This window comes from Sprattus sprattus, assembly GCF_963457725.1.
Source record: "Sprattus sprattus genome assembly, chromosome: 18".
In the NCBI taxonomy this organism is placed as follows: Eukaryota; Metazoa; Chordata; class Actinopteri; order Clupeiformes; family Clupeidae; genus Sprattus; species Sprattus sprattus.
Genome location: NC_137916.1, coordinates 10,198,289 through 10,216,033, shown reverse-complemented (window position 1 = coordinate 10,216,033; position 17,745 = coordinate 10,198,289). Strand labels below are relative to the sequence as shown.

The 17,745-nt window shown below is 40.8% G+C and overlaps 4 protein-coding genes across 4 annotated transcripts; 2 read left to right on the top strand and 2 right to left on the bottom strand.

Moving 5' to 3' along the window:
• Positions 1–337: 337 nt before the first annotated feature.
• LOC308379368 (ras-related C3 botulinum toxin substrate 1-like) lies at positions 338–4,365 on the top strand. Its single transcript, XM_080856482.1, has 6 exons — positions 338–692; positions 1,620–1,691; positions 1,938–2,055; positions 2,338–2,400; positions 2,512–2,671; positions 3,038–4,365. Exons 1-6 carry the CDS (start codon positions 658–660, stop codon positions 3,166–3,168), a joined length of 579 nt encoding a protein of 192 aa, XP_080712608.1. The 5' UTR covers positions 338–657; the 3' UTR covers positions 3,169–4,365.
• Positions 4,366–4,394: 29 nt separating this feature from the next.
• Positions 4,395–6,414, bottom strand: LOC308379014 (inactive serine/threonine-protein kinase 19-like). The gene is made up of 7 exons (XM_080856055.1): positions 6,302–6,414; positions 5,951–6,055; positions 5,668–5,813; positions 5,243–5,478; positions 5,051–5,148; positions 4,669–4,816; positions 4,395–4,591 (listed from the first exon to the last, which is right to left on the bottom strand). The coding sequence occupies exons 2-7, from the start codon at positions 6,051–6,053 to the stop codon at positions 4,546–4,548; spliced, it is 777 nt and encodes a 258-aa protein (XP_080712181.1). The 5' UTR covers positions 6,054–6,055; positions 6,302–6,414; the 3' UTR covers positions 4,395–4,545.
• Positions 6,415–7,020: 606 nt separating this feature from the next.
• On the top strand, positions 7,021–10,146 carry dxo (decapping exoribonuclease). Its single transcript, XM_080855873.1, has 6 exons — positions 7,021–7,817; positions 7,964–8,190; positions 8,274–8,493; positions 8,621–8,756; positions 8,910–9,004; positions 9,091–10,146. The coding sequence occupies exons 1-6, from the start codon at positions 7,375–7,377 to the stop codon at positions 9,233–9,235; spliced, it is 1,266 nt and encodes a 421-aa protein (XP_080711999.1). The 5' UTR covers positions 7,021–7,374; the 3' UTR covers positions 9,236–10,146.
• A 72-nt stretch (positions 10,147–10,218) lies between these two features.
• slc25a17l (solute carrier family 25 member 17-like) lies at positions 10,219–17,209 on the bottom strand. The gene is made up of 9 exons (XM_080855874.1): positions 17,005–17,209; positions 16,721–16,781; positions 16,428–16,494; positions 16,021–16,169; positions 15,704–15,820; positions 15,380–15,525; positions 13,158–13,253; positions 12,969–13,051; positions 10,219–12,753 (listed from the first exon to the last, which is right to left on the bottom strand). The coding sequence occupies exons 1-9, from the start codon at positions 17,077–17,079 to the stop codon at positions 12,606–12,608; spliced, it is 942 nt and encodes a 313-aa protein (XP_080712000.1). The 5' UTR covers positions 17,080–17,209; the 3' UTR covers positions 10,219–12,605.
• Positions 17,210–17,745: the final 536 nt, after the last annotated feature.

The window sequence follows — 17,745 nt, the reverse complement described above, 5'->3', positions numbered from 1 at the left end:
AGACTAGCTGTCACCATTTGTTCATAGTGTGCTGAAGACCTCCGGCTCTAGGACCAATGGACAAGTGAACCCCGAAAGACAGTATTTAATGGCACAATTTAATATCACTGTTCAATGAAATGGGAGGAATGGTCTTAGTTTTCGGCTGCCGTCAGGAAACAGACGTGTTGTAACCAAAATTCCTTGTCACACATATCATTGCTTCCTTGCATCGTCTGCATTCCTCTCATCTGACTCTGAACCCGCCCAATCGTCATACGAACACGCCCTTGCGAACAACTAGGCTTTTGCTATAGTTCGATCCAGGATGCATGATCCACAACCGGGAATTTTTCAGGGGTGGTGGCTGTTGGTGGACGATTGACTTCCAGAATTTTATGGTTAAGCGTGGGAATGTCAGCGTTCATTTGAAGATATTTTTTTCCCGTTTTGTGTTCGGCAGGTCTTTTACTGGGATCTTAAATCTCAACATTAAATCTCAACATTAGTGAACGGTAACCTCAGCAAAAGTGGAAGTTTAAGCTAACTGTTAGCTGTCTGTTTTCTAAGGCGTTTGCTAGCTGAGCTACGTCCAGCTAGTTGGCTAACAAGTTAGCGGTTTAGCTTGATAGTTGGTAACAGCACAGTCAAGTCAAACATTTAAGATATTGCGGACCAATGCAGGCCATAAAGTGTGTAGTTGTTGGAGACGGGTAAGTACAATAACAACAACGGATCGACAGTAATTTGCATGGATCTTTTTAAATAATTTGATCAACGTCACATTAAAAAAAATTCTGTTCGCCACTTAACTTTGCGAACTTTAAATAGCATTTCGTCAAATTGTGGGCTATTGCACCAACTTATTTAGCTACCTAGCCAGCACACTGAGGTTAGCATGAGCCTAAAGTGGCTGTAGTTGTAACAAAGCTAGATAACTTGGCTAGTTTATAAAACGTGGATGAATTGAAGCAAACATACCTTAGCCGTTTTCCTTTATGGTGTGTAGTGTACATATTTGCCATCTTCATACATCTTGTGAACGTTTGTTAGCTTGCTAGCATGCTAGATGTTAGTCCACCTTGTTGACTCAATCTGTGCTTCACTCTTTACTAACGGGGTATCTTTTTAGTTAGCGTCCTTAAAATGCTTGGTAGGTTAGCATAAGTCAACGTTAACAACAGTTGTTAACAGAGCGAGACACCCTTTGCTACGCTTTCGGCTCTGTTGAACAGCGTGACATTAAACCCAGTATCTTTATGTCATGCCATTCGTCCGTTGTTACGCGTATTAAGACGTTTACTTACCTGAGTTAGTTTGTGTGCGTTAAATGTGAACTACGAATGTAAACAAAAATGAATGTTGTTGCTTTCAGTAGTATTGTATTGGTATGTGCTGTTTACAATGTGCAATAATTTGTGACTCGCTAAGTGAAATATTAATAATACTCATTCTCGTTTTAGCGTCGTTCGTTCTAATCACAGATTTGTTCCCTAGTTTTAGCGCCTCCCTGCATTCCGCCAACCGTATCTAATGATTGTTTTTGCAAGCGGAGGAGTAAACAGCGTTTGGCACAAGAATACCCCCCCCCCCAGTTAATCATATCATATGAACTCTGATTTCTGATTTTACCTCAACAGGGCTGTGGGAAAAACATGTCTCCTGATCAGCTATACTACCAATGCCTTCCCTGGGGAGTATATTCCCACAGTGTAAGTTATAAATCATGCAGTGATGAATAAACTGTTATGTTTCATTAAGGACAACAGCCAGTGCTGTCAGTTCCAGCATGTTGCACAAGAATAAGTGTGCATGTCTTCTGTATGCTGATATGGCAGCATAGACAAAGTGTTCATCACAGGAAATGTAGAGATACAATTTCATAAATGCTGTTAAAATATTGCTGTTCAGGAAACTCGATGCAGTATTTCCTGATTTATTTATTTATTGTCCTCCAGGTTCGATAACTACTCTGCCAATGTGATGGTGGATGGTAAGCCTGTCAACCTTGGCCTGTGGGATACTGCAGGACAGGAGGATTATGACCGGCTACGCCCTCTTTCCTATCCACAGACAGTATGTTCCTTTTCCCACTGACTTACACTAAAAAGAAAACTTTAAGCAAGATTTGCTGTGAATACTGGCGTAGTTGAACGTATTAATATTAATAGCAATTTCAGCCATGAGATAAGCAAAAGATCTATTTTCTAAAAATCTATTTTCTAGTGCCAGACTCTAGTTGCTGATGTTTTTTACACATTCAAACAAAACCAATGTTGCCTTCATTTGAGTAAAGTCTGCTGGACCCATGTGTGTGAGAGCACTACACTGATATTGCACATCTCATCTTATCTTCAGGATGTGTTCCTGATATGTTTCTCCCTTGTGAGTCCTGCATCCTTTGAAAACGTTCGAGCTAAGGTAATGGCATATCAAAGGCTTTGGAAAAGGAAAGCATCCTTTGATTTTTTTTTCTTGTCATTGACACTGAGTACATTACATGTAAATGACTCTCTTTCCATTTATTGACAGTGGTACCCAGAGGTTAGACACCACTGTCCAAACACTCCCATCATCCTTGTGGGAACCAAGCTTGACCTGAGAGATGACAAGGACACAATCGAGAAGTTGAAAGAAAAGAAGCTCACACCCATCACATACCCACAGGGCCTGGCCATGGCGAAAGAGATAGGTAAGTGTTTTTAAAAGTTTTCATCATGGGTTGTTCTGGACAGGGATTCTTATGTGGCCAAAATGGTAGTCATTTCACTAGTTTAATTCAGGATCTTTGGGAGAACCAAGGTGTAGTTGATGCTTATTGGTGAATGATGGGTAAGATCAAGAGTTGGAAGTGCAGTTGTGTTTATGCTATATTTGTTTCTGGTCATATTTCTGTATGTTGCCCAGTAAATGACTCGGCCTGTGTCACACCTCTTTGCTCTGTTGAGAAGAGACCATGTTCACTCCTTGTCAATCCTGACAGCCATTGAATAGTATCCATCCAATCACAACACAACTGAATCGGCCTTTGACCTGAACATGCTGTTTCCTCCCTCAGGAGCTGTGAAGTACCTGGAGTGCTCCGCCCTGACGCAGCGTGGCCTGAAAACTGTGTTTGATGAAGCCATCAGGGCTGTCCTCTGCCCTCCCCCAGTCAAGAGGAGGAAGAGGAAGTGCTCTTTGCTCTAGAGCTGCTCATCACTGAGAGAAGAGGGAGTGAGTGCGATGTTATATGGGAAGTCTGTGTTCTCACAACCGTATCCCTGCTTATTGTAACTACCACTACAAATGTGTATCAAGAGGAAGCAATTTTTTTTTTTTACCTTTACCAGGTTTTTGGTTAGTTGTCTGAATGAAAACTACAAATCAACTCCAAGTCCTACTCTTTGCAGACGCACCAAGCATTTGAAATTCCTGCGGCCTTCTTGAACTTCGGTTTTAAATATTCTCAGAAGTTTTTTTTTCTTTTTTTTTCTCTGTTGATGTAATGATGTACTTTTTCATTTAGAAGTTTGTTTACAGTACTTTTTTTGTACCGTATGAAGAGCTTGCCAACATGGCACTGTGTCAAGCCCAGTTTATATTACAAACACTAATTTCCCCCTGCTTGTGAAGTTACCAGAGAATGGGGCATTTAATGAATCACTGGAAAACAGTTAAGAGGTTTGCAACACACTGTTATTCTCTCTTAATGGGTCTCTGTGGATGACTGTGTACCATCTGCGGGTAAGAAGTAGGTGAACTATGACAAGTTTGACTGGAGGATCAATAGGGGGATCTTGCAGTATTTCTCATGCCTCTTATGTTGGTGAAATCTGATCACTACACCTGTCTCTATTAGCATTTTTTATGTTTTTATCAGCACGAAGTCAAATACTTAAACCTTGACTGGGGAAACCCCTTATGATGTTGAAGTTGGGGGCCAGGCCATTTGTAAACATGCCGCATATTTCAACGTGCATAAGGTGAAAACTGATGCCAAAATAGCTAACTTCATTGTGCTGCTGGTGTACAAGGAAGTGTGATAAAGTACATATAAAATTAAATGATTCTTAAAAAAAACAACAAAAAAAAAACATTTCACTCCATACTTGATCATGACTTCTTGTACCACAAATACTCTTTTCCTGGCATACTGTAGTACTTAACTGTTAAATGTTATTTCATGAATCAGGTTTTGGCATTAGACATTATGAAATGTGCAATACATAGGCTGCTGATACCTAAGCATATACATTCTTTGAACCAGTGACGAAGGCAAAGAATAGGAAATATGTTAGTGAATACATTTCAATTACAGCCAGCAGCGTAACCCAGTTATTATGGGTAATTGTATAAGAAATCCACTTTTTTAAGAGAAAAAGGCAAATAAAATGTAACTCATCATTGTCTTGTGGTTGCATTTATTTAGAAGTTATTTGCAAATACAACCTTTACAATTTTTACACCCTAACAAAATATTTCACATTTTAATGTGAAATGCCAGTTCTCCAACCTTCAAATTCAACTTGAGGCAGTAAATTAAATCGATGCATTGTCAGTCTTCAAAGTTCATCATTTTGGAGTTCATGTGTCCACATACCGAAGCAGTGTTCCTGAGGTGGTCGGTATGCTGAAGGAGAAAAGGACCGTAAGGAAAAAGATACTTTAAAATGAATCGTATGAATAACTGTAGTGTGAGAGTTTTACCTTTCCACCAGCTCTGCGCCCATGAGGTCATGAATGTGATATTTCATGGGAAACTTCACATGGGAGGTTGTTCGCCTCTCCTCCAACTCATTCTTCAAGACCTCCCCATACCTTGCCTTTTTGATCATATTCAGAACAGCCTTTCGTCCTAAGACAAAGACAAAGGTTACCTTACTCCAATTCATGATTTAGGGGTCTGTAATGTGTACAAAGACATTACAAGCAACAGTGCTGTCACCACCCACTGTCACCCTGTACCTTAAGTGGTAGAACAAGTTGCTATTATCACCAAGATCATATGTTAAATTCTCAAGGGGATCATAAAATCTCTGAACATTGAATTGTACAAAAGTATCTTCTTAATGCACAAACCGAAATGTACCTTGTATAAAGTACTTGGTGAATTTGCCCGAGTTGGGAACTGAAAGCCACCAGCTGCCAGCGTCTCTGACTGTCAGTACACCACACTTTACAAGTTGCCTTAAGGAAAAGAGCAAATTACAACTCTTCAGTCCTCTATATCAGTGACAGTTGTAAAGTTAAATTTTAGTTTTACTTAGTTTTGTTTTCCTACGTGATCTCTGAATCTGTGAAGAGGAACTCCTTCAGCATTTTGTCCTTGTTGAAGCTGAGGTCTGTGCAGGATGGCACCACTTTATTCAGAAACTTCTCTACTGTTCCTTGGCCCCCTGTGCCAGCCGTCCCTGCCAGGGTCTTTTCTTTATAGTCTGCAGTAAACACCAGACCAAAGGTGTCTGCATCAAAACCCAGCTGGAACATCATTACCTCTCCCTGCTCCCTGAGCAAATTCTGTTCATGAGATAAATAAGGTCACAATCATTATAGGCAAGTTCATGACAATGCAGTCACAGACAAATCACAGCCATCTTTAGTGATGATTCAATGGTTGTTAGTGTATCTGCATTATATTGGGAGCACAGAACCAGTCGGTACCAAAACAATGCCACCAGACTCCTCCAACTTCTATAGACCACTCACCAGTTGCCTGTCCACCGTGGTCTTGGCACTGTGTATGCTGTAGAGTTGGTGTTTCATGACTATTAGTGGCAGAGAGTCATTGAAAACCTTACGAGGGAAGAGTGTCATGAGGTATTCCAAACTGGATTTAATGTCCAGAGGGCCATCTAGGTCGTAGGGAAGGAAAGAAAGGCACAATTATTGAGACGTTTTATTGAAATAAAAAAATAATCTTGGCAATAACGTGTTTGCAAAGACAATGTTTTTATGAGGTACAAAAGATACAATACAAAGATTGACTTACCTTGGTCTGCCTCTCCACATTGTGGTTTACCAAACGTGTTCTCTGTGAATCGTCGTTTTGTAACTTTGAACGTGTCTGAAATCAGTGTCCTTTTCCTGTTCATCCCTGTAATGAAATTACAAGCAGATCAAAATTAAGGTTTCCCCCTGCTGAGTCAACTCAACTAATCTATCAATGACTACTGTTCTTTTAGTGGATAAGCTATAATATTCAAGATTTGACAATACCAGGCTAACTTATCTGCTGCAGACGACACAGCGTGATTTAAAGGTTACATATCAGGGAAAACTAGTGTAAGTTTTAAAATTAAGTTTATCACTAACGTCTGGTATGTCTTTGGACATGTCTTACCTGAACATTGATATCATGCCTACTTTACCAGTGGAATTTCGCAAGCGATAAACAATCCAGAAATAGCTTGCTTTCTATGGCTATGTCCTGACTTCCAGCTCCCTATTCAAAACACTGAATTCAATGAACTACTTCCGGGTCAGTATCGGATGTTTGTCAAAGTACAAGTCAGTGTGAATCAACCACTACAACCATATTTTGTAACAGATTAATCAACCATTCCACTGAAAACAGAACACATACAAAAAGTAGCATATTCTAATGTGCTTTCTGAAACATTTAAACAGTGTAAATGTCCCTCTTTTTAAGGGGCAAATGTTTAGCTTGAGTGATTCTGTCAGAAGGTTTTAAGGAATTCGTTAATTGATTAATTCATCAATTTATGGATTTATCATGTGAACAACTGCATCAGCTCAGACACAGCAGTCCCAGACCTTCAAACACAAAATACAAACTTAATATACCTTTCATAAATGCTTTGTATTGTTGAAATGCTGTAAATTTAATGCTATTGCTTTTCAAAAACCACAAGCTGGACTTATTCTTTGTAAAGAGTGAAAACTCAGGTACAGGAACAGACATATCACTGTATTTCTGTCTATGCCCTTTCAGCATCATTGCTCTACATGTTATAATGTGACTTTTAATCGTTTTACTGTCTGTGCTAATAAGAGGATACAGACCCGGAAATACTAAGAGCTCTGTTATGGTTGGGGATGTAGGCAAAGTCCTGTAAGAATACTCAACTTGGTATAAGCACAAACTGTTGTTATTTAACGTAGGCCAGGTATGTGAAGAAACGTTTGTTTGCACGTGTATGTCGTCGACGATGGCCCTGGAAATGCATCGTTGTATTACTCCGTGTTCAGTGCGAATGTAATGGTCTTCCGAGTTTTTAAGGCTTCGCGCTAGATTCCTAGTATGTATTATTTTCTCTGAAACAAGCTGGGAAAACCAGCAGGTCTGTCTTGTACACTGTCAGACGCTGCTTATTGCTACAGCTGACAAAGTGTAGAAATAGACGTCATCTAGCCATCGTATAAAAGATATTACCTTGTCAGCTATTTGTGAATATGGACCGTCACCACAACAGAGGCCACCCCAACAGAGGCCAGCCCAACGATCAAAATCGTTTCAGTCAAGAGAGGTCATCCCTGAAAAGAGGTCGTGAACATGACCGGGGAAATGAAATTCATGCTAGGCGTGTGAGACCCAATGAGTCTGCTTCGCCCCAGACCTTAAGAGTTTTGCGCCAACTCTATGACAGAGACTTTCCAATCTATAAACAGCCTGTTGAAGTCGGATTCTTTTCATTAGATTCCAAGCGCAATTTTTGGAATGACGCAAGGCTACTTCGTTATTACGTTGAGCCTGAAAAATGTCCCAACTTTGACCTGAGGGATGGCTATCGTGATCGTTTCGTGAAAAGGGATGACGGCATTAAAGAGAAACTTGACCACATTCTTCGATGGATTTTAGCGAATACCCACAAAATGCAGTCTAAAGATGCCACCTGGTAAGGACGTTACATCAAATTATTAACCGACGATTCTAGGCCTATCAGTCTAACACATTTTGTCAGTCCTAACAGTGACCACCTGTTTGGGGTAGTTGCCAGATTTGCTCAAAACAAGTGATCTTGTGAACCATTCTCATTCCCAGTCCGTTAGGTGTAGACTTTGTTACTTGGCGTGGCCACCTAACCAAGCTGTTAACAACTCCATATGAGACACAGGAGGGTTGGTTGCTTGCTGTATCCAAACTGGCTGGGACTCTTTACATAAGCGAAGTGGAAACTGAGTATGCCCGCAGAAACCGCGAGAACCGGACAGAAAGACATGAAGAGATGATGTATTGGGGCTACAAATTTGAACAGTACACTTGTGCAGGTAACCATTCCCCCGTCCATTTGAAACTTCATATTTTTTTTATCCTCTTTACTGATGAAAACATGTCCCGGTTTTCTCCTCAGATGAACCAAAGACTTCTCCTGACTCTGGAGGGGTGGTGAATACCAATGAAGCATTCTGCACAGTTGTCCAGACACGACTTGCTGAACACAAGCTGCTCTTCTCTGGGGAAGTAGATTGTCGGGAGGCCAACCCTCAGGCACCCCCTGCTCCAGCCTGCTATATTGAGCTGAAGACCTCTGCTGAGATCCATACCCCCAAACAACGCAGCAACCTCCATAGGTCTGAACAATCATCCAGTTCATTTGTTGAACTTAGAAAACAATCACTCCGAATCTTACCTTAAAGTGTTCTGTGTTATACTTAATTATCCACTGCGTTTTTGGTGTAAATTCTGAACTGCTTTCAGGTACAAGCTTCTTAAATGGTGGGCACAGTCTTTTCTTCCTGGAGTTCCTAAGATTGTGGCAGGGTTTCGAGACAATGATGGACTAGTGGTTCATATGGAGACATTCAAAACGTCCCAGATCTCTCAGCTGATAAAGGTTTGTCTCCATTAAAATTTTTCAAGACGCCTTGAAATCAATCAACATTTACCAGATGCAGGGCGTTCTGCCTAGAGTGAAATGATGGTGTCTTTTCAACAGACATGTCCCAGATACACATGTGTAACAATGTTTGTCTCTTACTTGATGCAGACGGAATATAACTGTTGGAAGCCAACAGTTTGCATGAACTTTTGCAGTGACTTTCTGTCCTTCGTGAGAAGGACCGTCACAGAAGATGATCCAAGGTGAGGATGTCTACAATTTGCCAATGTACACACTGTGCCATTCCTCAAAACATTGTATTATAAAAAATATCACTTCTTTCTTCCAGGTTGGTGTACTTGTTCTCGTGGGACCCACACAAAGATGTCACATTCACAATCCACCGAGACTCCGAATACACCTTCCTGCCGGACTGGTTTGTGAAAGAAATAAAAAGGCTTTGTTGTGAGACTCATGTTCCACCACGAGCCTGAGATAAAGAAATCAAAATACTTCAGCTGCATAACCTTCAAGTTGAACTTTTTGTAGCTTGAAGGGCAAAGTCGGTGCCTGAAGGCTCAGAGCCAAGGTTGGTGCACTGAAAATGCATTTACATGTAAATCTGTGATGCAACACATCAATGGATATATCTACATTTTTTAAATTCCATTTCCTTTCATTGTTCTTTATTTGTACACTGAATAGATTTGTGTTTAAGGGATTCAATTGGTTTGTGTGTGAAATACTGCATGGTGTGAGGTACAACGCTCAAGTTATCGGAAATTCCCCCAAAATCTGGTGAAATGTGACCTGCCCAGGGATTTTAATGGTGGTTTATCAGAGCATTATACACTACTTTTTTTTTTTTTTTTTTATCTGTCGAAGTTTGTGAATACAGCAGGGTAATTACTATATGTGTTAAATATGTCATGTCCACAGATCACATAAAACCCCACCAGAGATCTGCTTCAAACAACAAGGCTTTACTGTCAGCTAGGTATGACAAGCTGCACTGTAATGTATATAATGACTAGATGACACCCAGACGTTCCTGTGTGAATGAATTGTTCTGACACACTAAATATGTTCTCTAGGTACTTTTTTCAGAGATAAAACAATGTCAGTTGTGCAAGAACAAACACAGAATACCATTCATTGCTGCTGTTATGTCTAAATTGAACTATAAGCTTTAACCAGTCCTCAAGTTAACATTTTTGCAATCATTTTAAAAGGGACATATTTCATTTTACTGTCCATATAATGCTGGTAGTTTTCAAAACACAAAATGGCAGCCCTATCATATGTCAATCCTTTGTCAACAAATCTGAAGCATACCTACACAGAATACATACTTCAGAATCTGTTGGTTTACAACCTGATGTAACTGCTTTCCCTCTATCGTGCAACCTTTTCCCCTGACATTTAACAGGTCATGGCTTGCTGTCAAAATAAACAGAATAAATGACATTACTCCAGTTTTATCTTTAACTATTATTTATTGCCCTTGTCAGGAAGGTCTATATGCAAGACTGCCCAAAAGCATGACATTGAGTAAATGCTTACAAATAGAAGACAAGTGGCTAACAATAAAGATAATTAATTAAAGCATGGGCCGTAAACAGAACTGCATTAGAATTGATCCAAGAGGATGTATGTAAACAGTACTGTAAACAATCAAATTAATAAAATGTTAGAAATTACAACATAAGGCCAAAAGACAGATGGAATAATCACTCAAATTAGCAGATGCTAGACTTTGTTGTTTAAGTTAATTTCATTGGCAAAAAGTACAACACGCTAACACATAGGTGCCTTCAAATTGAGAAGAATGACTAAATGCATATGTTACAGTTCAGATGTGGCTGTATAACGATGACACCCTGAGTCTACCTTTGGTCATTCCTTTACAGTAACAAGACAGACGAATTTCGCTAACAATCACTCATCTTCTTGTAATAAATACCCCTCTATCCTGTATACACACTGGCTCAACACTTCCCATAATACATTCACACTTACACAGAGCATAAGACATACTGTTTAAAAAGACCAACAACTCCAGTGATTAAGTCACACTAAAAAGCAAACATTAGTTTGGGTACATGGATCACCCCAGTGCAAACCCAGTGCTCTACCCATGCCATCAGCTGGTATGGAGGCACTTGATACATTTAGTTGGTTTTCAAGAGTGTGATATGGTTTCTCATGTCACCCATCATAATTACAGTAAGAACTTTATCGTTGTTATTGTGTCTTTAAAAGTGATGGAACATCAACATGCTGCATAGAGTAGACTTTTTATAATCCAGATGTAAAATCCCAAACATCTTATTCAGAGCTCATGAATATCTCACGGCTTACTATTCCAGACCCTATTGGCAAAATCGTATTATTTCTTGCTTTGTCAGTACAGAAGAGGACATTAACAGACATATTGGTTTGAAGCAAATATGTTAAATCTTATGTCAGCCTTGAATCAAAATGTCAGCTCATTTTAACATGGTAATGAAATCGCTGAAATCGGCTGCTTAAATTGATGTCTTATTTATCTCCACCAGCCAAACTGGTGAATGACTACTACAATCAGTTTAGACAGAGGGCGTTCTAATAATATATAAGAACTTCACAGCAATTAAATGCATTTCCTTCAAATCAGAGTTCTTTAGGCTTTATACAAGTGGACTATTTCTCACATTTAACTGCTTGTCTTTAACTGATTCTTAACATATTTATACAACACATTTCTTTTAATTGCTAAAATATGGAGCGAAAAAAAGCATGTTAAAGTGGGACTGTATTAACCAGTTAAATTTTCAACCAAAGAACAGCAGCCTTCCACCCAACTACAATCTATACACATTATGACTTGTTTCACATCTAAAAAGCTCCTTTTTTGCTTTTTGCACGAGAACACAAAACAAAAGTGGTTTTCAAGAATTTTGTGAAGTTTAAGGTGTTGGCAATCATAACAGTAGACACTGAAACCCAGCACTAGTTGGTATGATCCTGGGGTGGATGAGTTCTGCACCTTTATGTTATAATGTAAACTGCCTAATTAAATTATTGTCATTCAGATTTTTCTTAGTACAGCTGCAGCCTCATATCAACTGTGAGAAGAACTGGATTAAGGCAGTGCTTATTGTGACGCAACATTATTTAGCATTAACTCTATTGACCACTTTCTGTTTATTGGCATCACAACAAATTATTGATTTGCTTTAGACAAGAAACACGAAGCCCTGTAAAAATCACTGTTTAACTATTGGATCATTATTATATTAGAACATAAATTCTTTGTTCAATGAGGAAATGGTTACTGTGGTTTTATGGATGTCAAAATCTGTATAATTTCTAGTTTACGAGAAACACAAAGCAATGGTATGGCCAAATTAGTCCCCTGACCCCTGACACACTTCTTGTAAACTCCTTATTCTTTGTTTAAGCCCTGTGCCAAACATACAACAAGCACCCCCATCTACTCTGCGTAGATCCATGCTGACCTAATTCAAATGATGCCCTTACACACAATAATTTGTGAACCACTGAACCATCACAGTTTTCACATTAGGATTATTTCGTAAGAGGCACAAATTACTGGCACACATTCATCAAATGCGGCAATCTTTTAAAGGCATACATCAATTATGAAAGGTGTTAACAATGTTCTGCCCTTTGGGAACTAACACTGAAGCATACATCTCACTCACCCAGGCCAACAGCGGACAGCGTGACTAGAGTCACCAGTGAAGATGAAGCAATGAAGACTATTCCCGAGGTGGAGTGAGATCTTACTGAAAGAAAGAGGTAGTGGAGAAAAGAGCCTGCCTGTGGTTAGTTCTCAGAGAGCACATGGGTGGGAGAACTTTAGTGCTTGAGTTTCTGGTTAAGGCCCATGACCTTGAAAGTGGCAGTCATGATCTTCTCGTACACCACAAACATGAGGGCAGCAGTTAGCACCGTCTGAAGCAGCTTAGCCTCCAGGCCTTTGTAGAGACCCCACACTCCATGCCTCCTGCCAACAAAAAGGATGAGAAATATGGCCCCAGACAATGAGAAGAAATGTGGCAGCGTAGGACCTCTGTACATTTTCATTTACACAATCCAGTGAAAGGCATGATTTCAACCCAGGAGCACAGTATATTATATACTGGTTAACTATTGGATCATTATTATATTATATACTGTGATGAATAGTGTGCCTTCTGTGGATGAATGTGCAATACTTACTTGATTCTGTCCATCAGCAGATGCACCACATTTTGAAGACTTCCAAGCAAACCTCCTTTGCCCTCTGCTTTGTGCTGGCCAAACTGTGACACAGATACAATTATGTTCACTTTCTAAGTCTTCCTATTGAGTGTTGCAGGTTCTTGTTGTTTTTTAATCTAACTATAACTGAGAGAATGGATGGGTTACCCTTAGGATGGCCTGGACAGTCTGAAGTGGATAGGTAGCCGTTGTTGCAATTGCCTTGGCAATGGCTCCAATAAGAAATATATCCATAGAAGAAATCTGTTAGGAAATACACCATATCAAGGTTATGCATACAACCACTGTTCCCTGAAGGAGAGGAACAGGGCACAATACAGATAGTATGGGATATCACACCTGTTTGGCTGAAGACACCTTTAAAGATAAATGGCAGATGGCGCGTAGTGATGTAGGGAGGCCACGGCTGCCTACATAAGCCAGGTCACCAGCAACTCCTCAGTTCAACCCAGTGCTCTTCACCGAGCATTAGCTGCTGTGTGGGACAAACTACTGTTGTATCTTGTTCTTCTCCTTCAGGGAACAGTGGTTATATATGCACTTGATTCACTCAGTATGGAACCTATAATCACGCTTCGTGCAGCTACACAGAACACTCTACCGGCCCAGTAAAGAGTACAAAGGAAGCCACTGATGGGGCCACCGGGGTATAAACACAAAGAGGTACAGGAGGACGCCCATGACACAGCAGAGCACACCAACTCCACAGATACACCCCTGAACCAGGCTTGCTATTAAATGGCGGGGAGATAGCGTCCACAATCCAGCTAAAAAGACAAATAGCTGGTCACCTGACCAAAACCACTGCATAGGTTGCACGGTCTTGCACTTAGGGTGCAGAGACCTTAGTGTCACCAGGTGTAAACTGGGAGCATGAAGGATGTCCAGTTAAGGCCTGAATATCAGACACACGCTTTGCTGAGGCCAAAGTAAGAAGAGCAGCAATCGTGTAGGATAAAAACTTTACGTCCAAAGACACTAATGGGGCCAAAAGGAGAAAAGCTCAGAGCATCCAGAACAGGAGGTAGGTCCCAAGAGGGCACAGGTGATCTGATAATGGGCTACAGGCAGCACACGCCCTTCATAAAGCAGATAATAAGAGGGTGGGCCCCTGGCAACACCCCATCAATGCCACTAGGACATAGCCACTAGGAATAGTCGCTAGGTACACCCTTAATATTGAAAAAGAGCTGTCCTGCTCCAATAGTCCTTGCAAGAATGTCAAAACCTCAACCACAGAACACTTACAAGGAACGAGTCGCTAGGCTCCTGGTTGACAGCATGCTATCAAGCTCTGCCAGGCACATAACCTGAGAGAGGGGAGCAACCAACGACTTAGCCCAACCAAGGGTGGCTTGTTTGCGATATATCTTCTCCAGTTGTGAAGAAGAAAAATGTAAGAGCTGAGACTGGAGAGATGAAAGGCGATAGTTCTAACTTGCACAGATCCTCCATCTTACCAGCTTAGCTAGCATTCACTTCTCCACCTGGCTCCACCTCTCCTTCAGAGTCAGTCTGAGACGGTTCAGCAGATTAGGAGAGGAGGGGGTAGTGCTCGATGGCAGCTTGTCAAAGGATTTTTTTCAACAATCTTCACAGGCTGTTTGAGAGTGGAGCGTCTGAGCTGGTGACAAAATGCACAGGCATCAGGCTGCACCTGATTCCCCGGCAGAACAGACAGGCATGTGCTGGTCCTTCTCATGGAGAGAAGAAACGCAACTAGGAGGACAGGATTGAAAGGTTGGTTTAGTTGCAGCGCATGCAGACAGCGAGTTCATGCTTGACTAGGTTGGGAGACACGCCACATTTGAAACCTGTTGCAAACAACTCTTCAAAACAGCGATTAACACACCAATATATACCAATAACACACCAGTGGATGTTGTCGAAAAAAAAAAACAGTTTCGACCAGTTTAACTGCATCGATAGAAATTGCTAACTTGTAACACTTAAAACCAGCTTGCGAGCTAACCAGGCGGTGCAAGGTTGAGGTGTTCACAGTGAGGTGAAGAGAGCTTGAACTGAGGAGACGGTGGTGACCTCCCCACTTCATCTGCCTTTCAGGCGTGAATATAGGTCTCTTAAGCCAGACACGCAAGGGCGTGATATCCCATACTATCTGTGTTGTACCGAGTGAACCAACTGAAAGGGAATGACACCAGTTCTAATTTCTAAACTGAAATGTACCTTCACTGAAAAGTATGTTTTTTTTTTTCCTTTTAGCAATGATTTTACATAAAACAGCCTACTTACATCCATGGTGTTGCAACCCCACCTAAATCCAACCAAAGTGAGGATAGTACCACCGTAAGTAGACAGGTGTAAATGCCTCTCTTATGCAGCGGGCACAGAATAATAAAGACACTGACCCTTCTGCCCCCTGCTGCAGCCCTCCTCTTCATGGCCTCGTAGAACATGAACTGGACCGCAGGGTTAAACACCAGTATCAGAGAGGGCAGGGTCCCGTTCCACAGAGTGCCCACTCCCTCATTAGCAATGATTTGAGAGAAGGCATCTAAATGAGAGATGTAGACAAAGCAGATGTAAGCGCACTGTTAAGTGCACAGTGCGGTCACTTGGCTAGAGTTTACACAGTATGCCACACCTGCCATGAAGTCTTGAGAAACACAAATAAAGACCCTGTTTTTTATGCACCATAGCTATGACGGCTATCTCCAGCACACACCACTTACCAAAAATGCCTCTGTAGTGGGTCTGGTGGAGATCCTCATTCCTGAATTTGGCTCCTTGAAGCTTAAGGCGAGTGTTCACCACCCACATGGGTGTGGTGAGGAGCACATTCACTGCCCCTGTGAAGATAAAATGTCTCTCATTATACCTAATTTTTAATGTTAGCCCTTTGGTGTGAAACACATTTTGAGATTATTTGTGATATCCCATTCATTATTACAATCCTTTTAAATAAGTGTGAACCCTTTGTATCCAAGGCTTATTGAAACATGAACATCAACATACTGATTGGAGCAGAGTGACATATTGGCTCCCTCACCAGAGATAATGCCCATGAGCAAGTCCTTGGCAGGCCGTGGTTTGCCCATCACCAGAGCTCTCTTCAGGGTGTTAAAGGTATAGAAGTACACAAAGTTAGAGCAGCAAAGGCTAGAGATGACAGGAAACCATCCACGATACAGTGACAGTCTGCAAGAAAGACAAGACTACCAATAATAAATGAGAGAGACTGAAAGAGGCAAAGACAGAGTGGTGACAAAAGAGGTCAACTGGCCTCAGCTTTAGAAACTCAATGACACAAAGAGATTACACACACACAAGAGATTCTAAATGTTGCAAATCTTGGAGGTTATGTAAAGTATAAAGAGGGTAAGTGTTCACAACTGTGCTCTGTGGCAATCCAAGTGTACACACTTGCAAACATGTGGCTCTTCAAAAGACACTTACATGCCCTCTTCCTTTGCTATCTCTGCCAGGATCACAGGTGTGGATTTTGACCTTCGATTTTCATCAACTAAAACGGTTTAGAATGGAAAGACATGTCAGTCAAAGCATCACCACACAAACACTTACTTCTTTATACATTCATAGACACAATCAGAACTATTAACAAGAATGTAACACATAATCTTGGATAATCCTGAGTATACATTAATTCTCCCTCTATCTTCTGTGACCCCTTGTTCCAGTCCAAAGTCCATTAAAGTAATCCATCATCGCCCATTCTCTCCCTCTCTCACCTTGCAATCTGATCCTGGCTGTATCCAAGGGGAAGAACACGCTCATCGCCGTCATGCTACCCTGTGAAACAAACGCAATTATACTAAACAATAAGACACGATTGAGGGAAGGGTTAACGAATATATCCCAACGGTTGAGATTCTGCCGCTGGCAGAAAGCCGGACACCGACATAATCTTACCACTTCTTGCGAATGTCTGAACAGTTCAGAAGTCATCTCTATGCAGAAACTCTGGCAGACTATTTATCACACACAGATATATATGAAAATGTAGCTAACTCACCACTGCACCTGCCATTGCATGGACGAGGGTCTCATAAGACAGAAGGCCAACAGCCACTCCGCCATTGTCTGACATCCCAACGTTTTCAAAGCGATTACTTGATATGTAATTATTCGTGCAAATAGGGCAACGGCGCTGTCAAATGGCCTCTATAGTCATACGTTAGATAACTTGATAACTTTCGTAGACCTCAGACCATGATGGACAGACTTCCGACCCGGTTCATGTAAGCAAACAGTCTTCCCTTGACATTGTGTAGCTAGCTACAATAACAACATTTTCAAAATGGCCACCACTTGTAATTTCTTTAAAAATAAAAGTCGAAGCTTGTTTATTAGTTTCTAATTATACAATGACAAAATATGAAGAAAAATACAAACCAAACTAGAAAAAAGCTTAAAATGCCGTAAAAAAAAAAAAAGAAAAAAAGTTATTTGTTTATTTAAAAAATCTGAAAAAATAACAAATCCAAAATGTTACCCACAAAAGAAAAGTCAGCTGAGGCACATACACTAGGCTTTCTCTAATCACCTACTGATAAACTTCAAATTGTGTGGCTGAGAAAACAACACATTTTGCATAATTGATATAGGAGTGACATGAAATCCTTATAACAAGTACTGTAAGGAAATGTATAGATATTTAGGCCTGAACCGTCTTTGAAGGTGCCAGCAGGGGCGCTGCCAGGAATCTTGGGCCCTATGAAAGATTCTAGGGGAGAGGCATGTTTGCGCGCACAGC

Excerpts from the sequence above, each read along its gene's own strand:
- dxo (XM_080855873.1), top strand. The coding sequence starts at position 7,375 with ATGGACCGTCACCACAACAGAGGCCACCCCAACAGAGGCCAGCCCAAC. Across the intron at positions 8,757-8,909 it reads AGATCTCTCAGCTGATAAAG|ACGGAATATAACTGTTGGAA; the intron begins GTTTGTCTCCAT and ends TACTTGATGCAG. Across the intron at positions 9,005-9,090 it reads GTCACAGAAGATGATCCAAG|GTTGGTGTACTTGTTCTCGT; the intron begins GTGAGGATGTCT and ends TCTTTCTTCCAG.
- slc25a17l (XM_080855874.1), bottom strand. The coding sequence starts at position 17,079 with ATGTCAGACAATGGCGGAGTGGCTGTTGGCCTTCTGTCTTATGAGACC. Across the intron at positions 13,254-15,379 it reads CTGCAGCAGGGGGCAGAAGG|ATTTCTTCTATGGATATATT; the intron begins GTCAGTGTCTTT and ends ATTTCCTAACAG. Across the intron at positions 12,754-12,968 it reads CTGCTGATGGACAGAATCAA|GAGGCATGGAGTGTGGGGTC; the intron begins GTAAGTATTGCA and ends TTTTGTTGGCAG.
- LOC308379368 (XM_080856482.1), top strand. The coding sequence starts at position 658 with ATGCAGGCCATAAAGTGTGTAGTTGTTGGAGACGG. Across the intron at positions 2,056-2,337 it reads CTCTTTCCTATCCACAGACA|GATGTGTTCCTGATATGTTT; the intron begins GTATGTTCCTTT and ends TCTTATCTTCAG. Across the intron at positions 2,672-3,037 it reads GGCCATGGCGAAAGAGATAG|GAGCTGTGAAGTACCTGGAG; the intron begins GTAAGTGTTTTT and ends TTCCTCCCTCAG.
- LOC308379014 (XM_080856055.1), bottom strand. The coding sequence starts at position 6,053 with ATGAACAGGAAAAGGACACTGATTTCAGACACGTTCAAAGTTACAAAA. Across the intron at positions 5,479-5,667 it reads CCACGGTGGACAGGCAACTG|AATTTGCTCAGGGAGCAGGG; the intron begins GTGAGTGGTCTA and ends TCTCATGAACAG. Across the intron at positions 5,149-5,242 it reads TTCACAGATTCAGAGATCAC|GCAACTTGTAAAGTGTGGTG; the intron begins GTAGGAAAACAA and ends CTTTTCCTTAAG.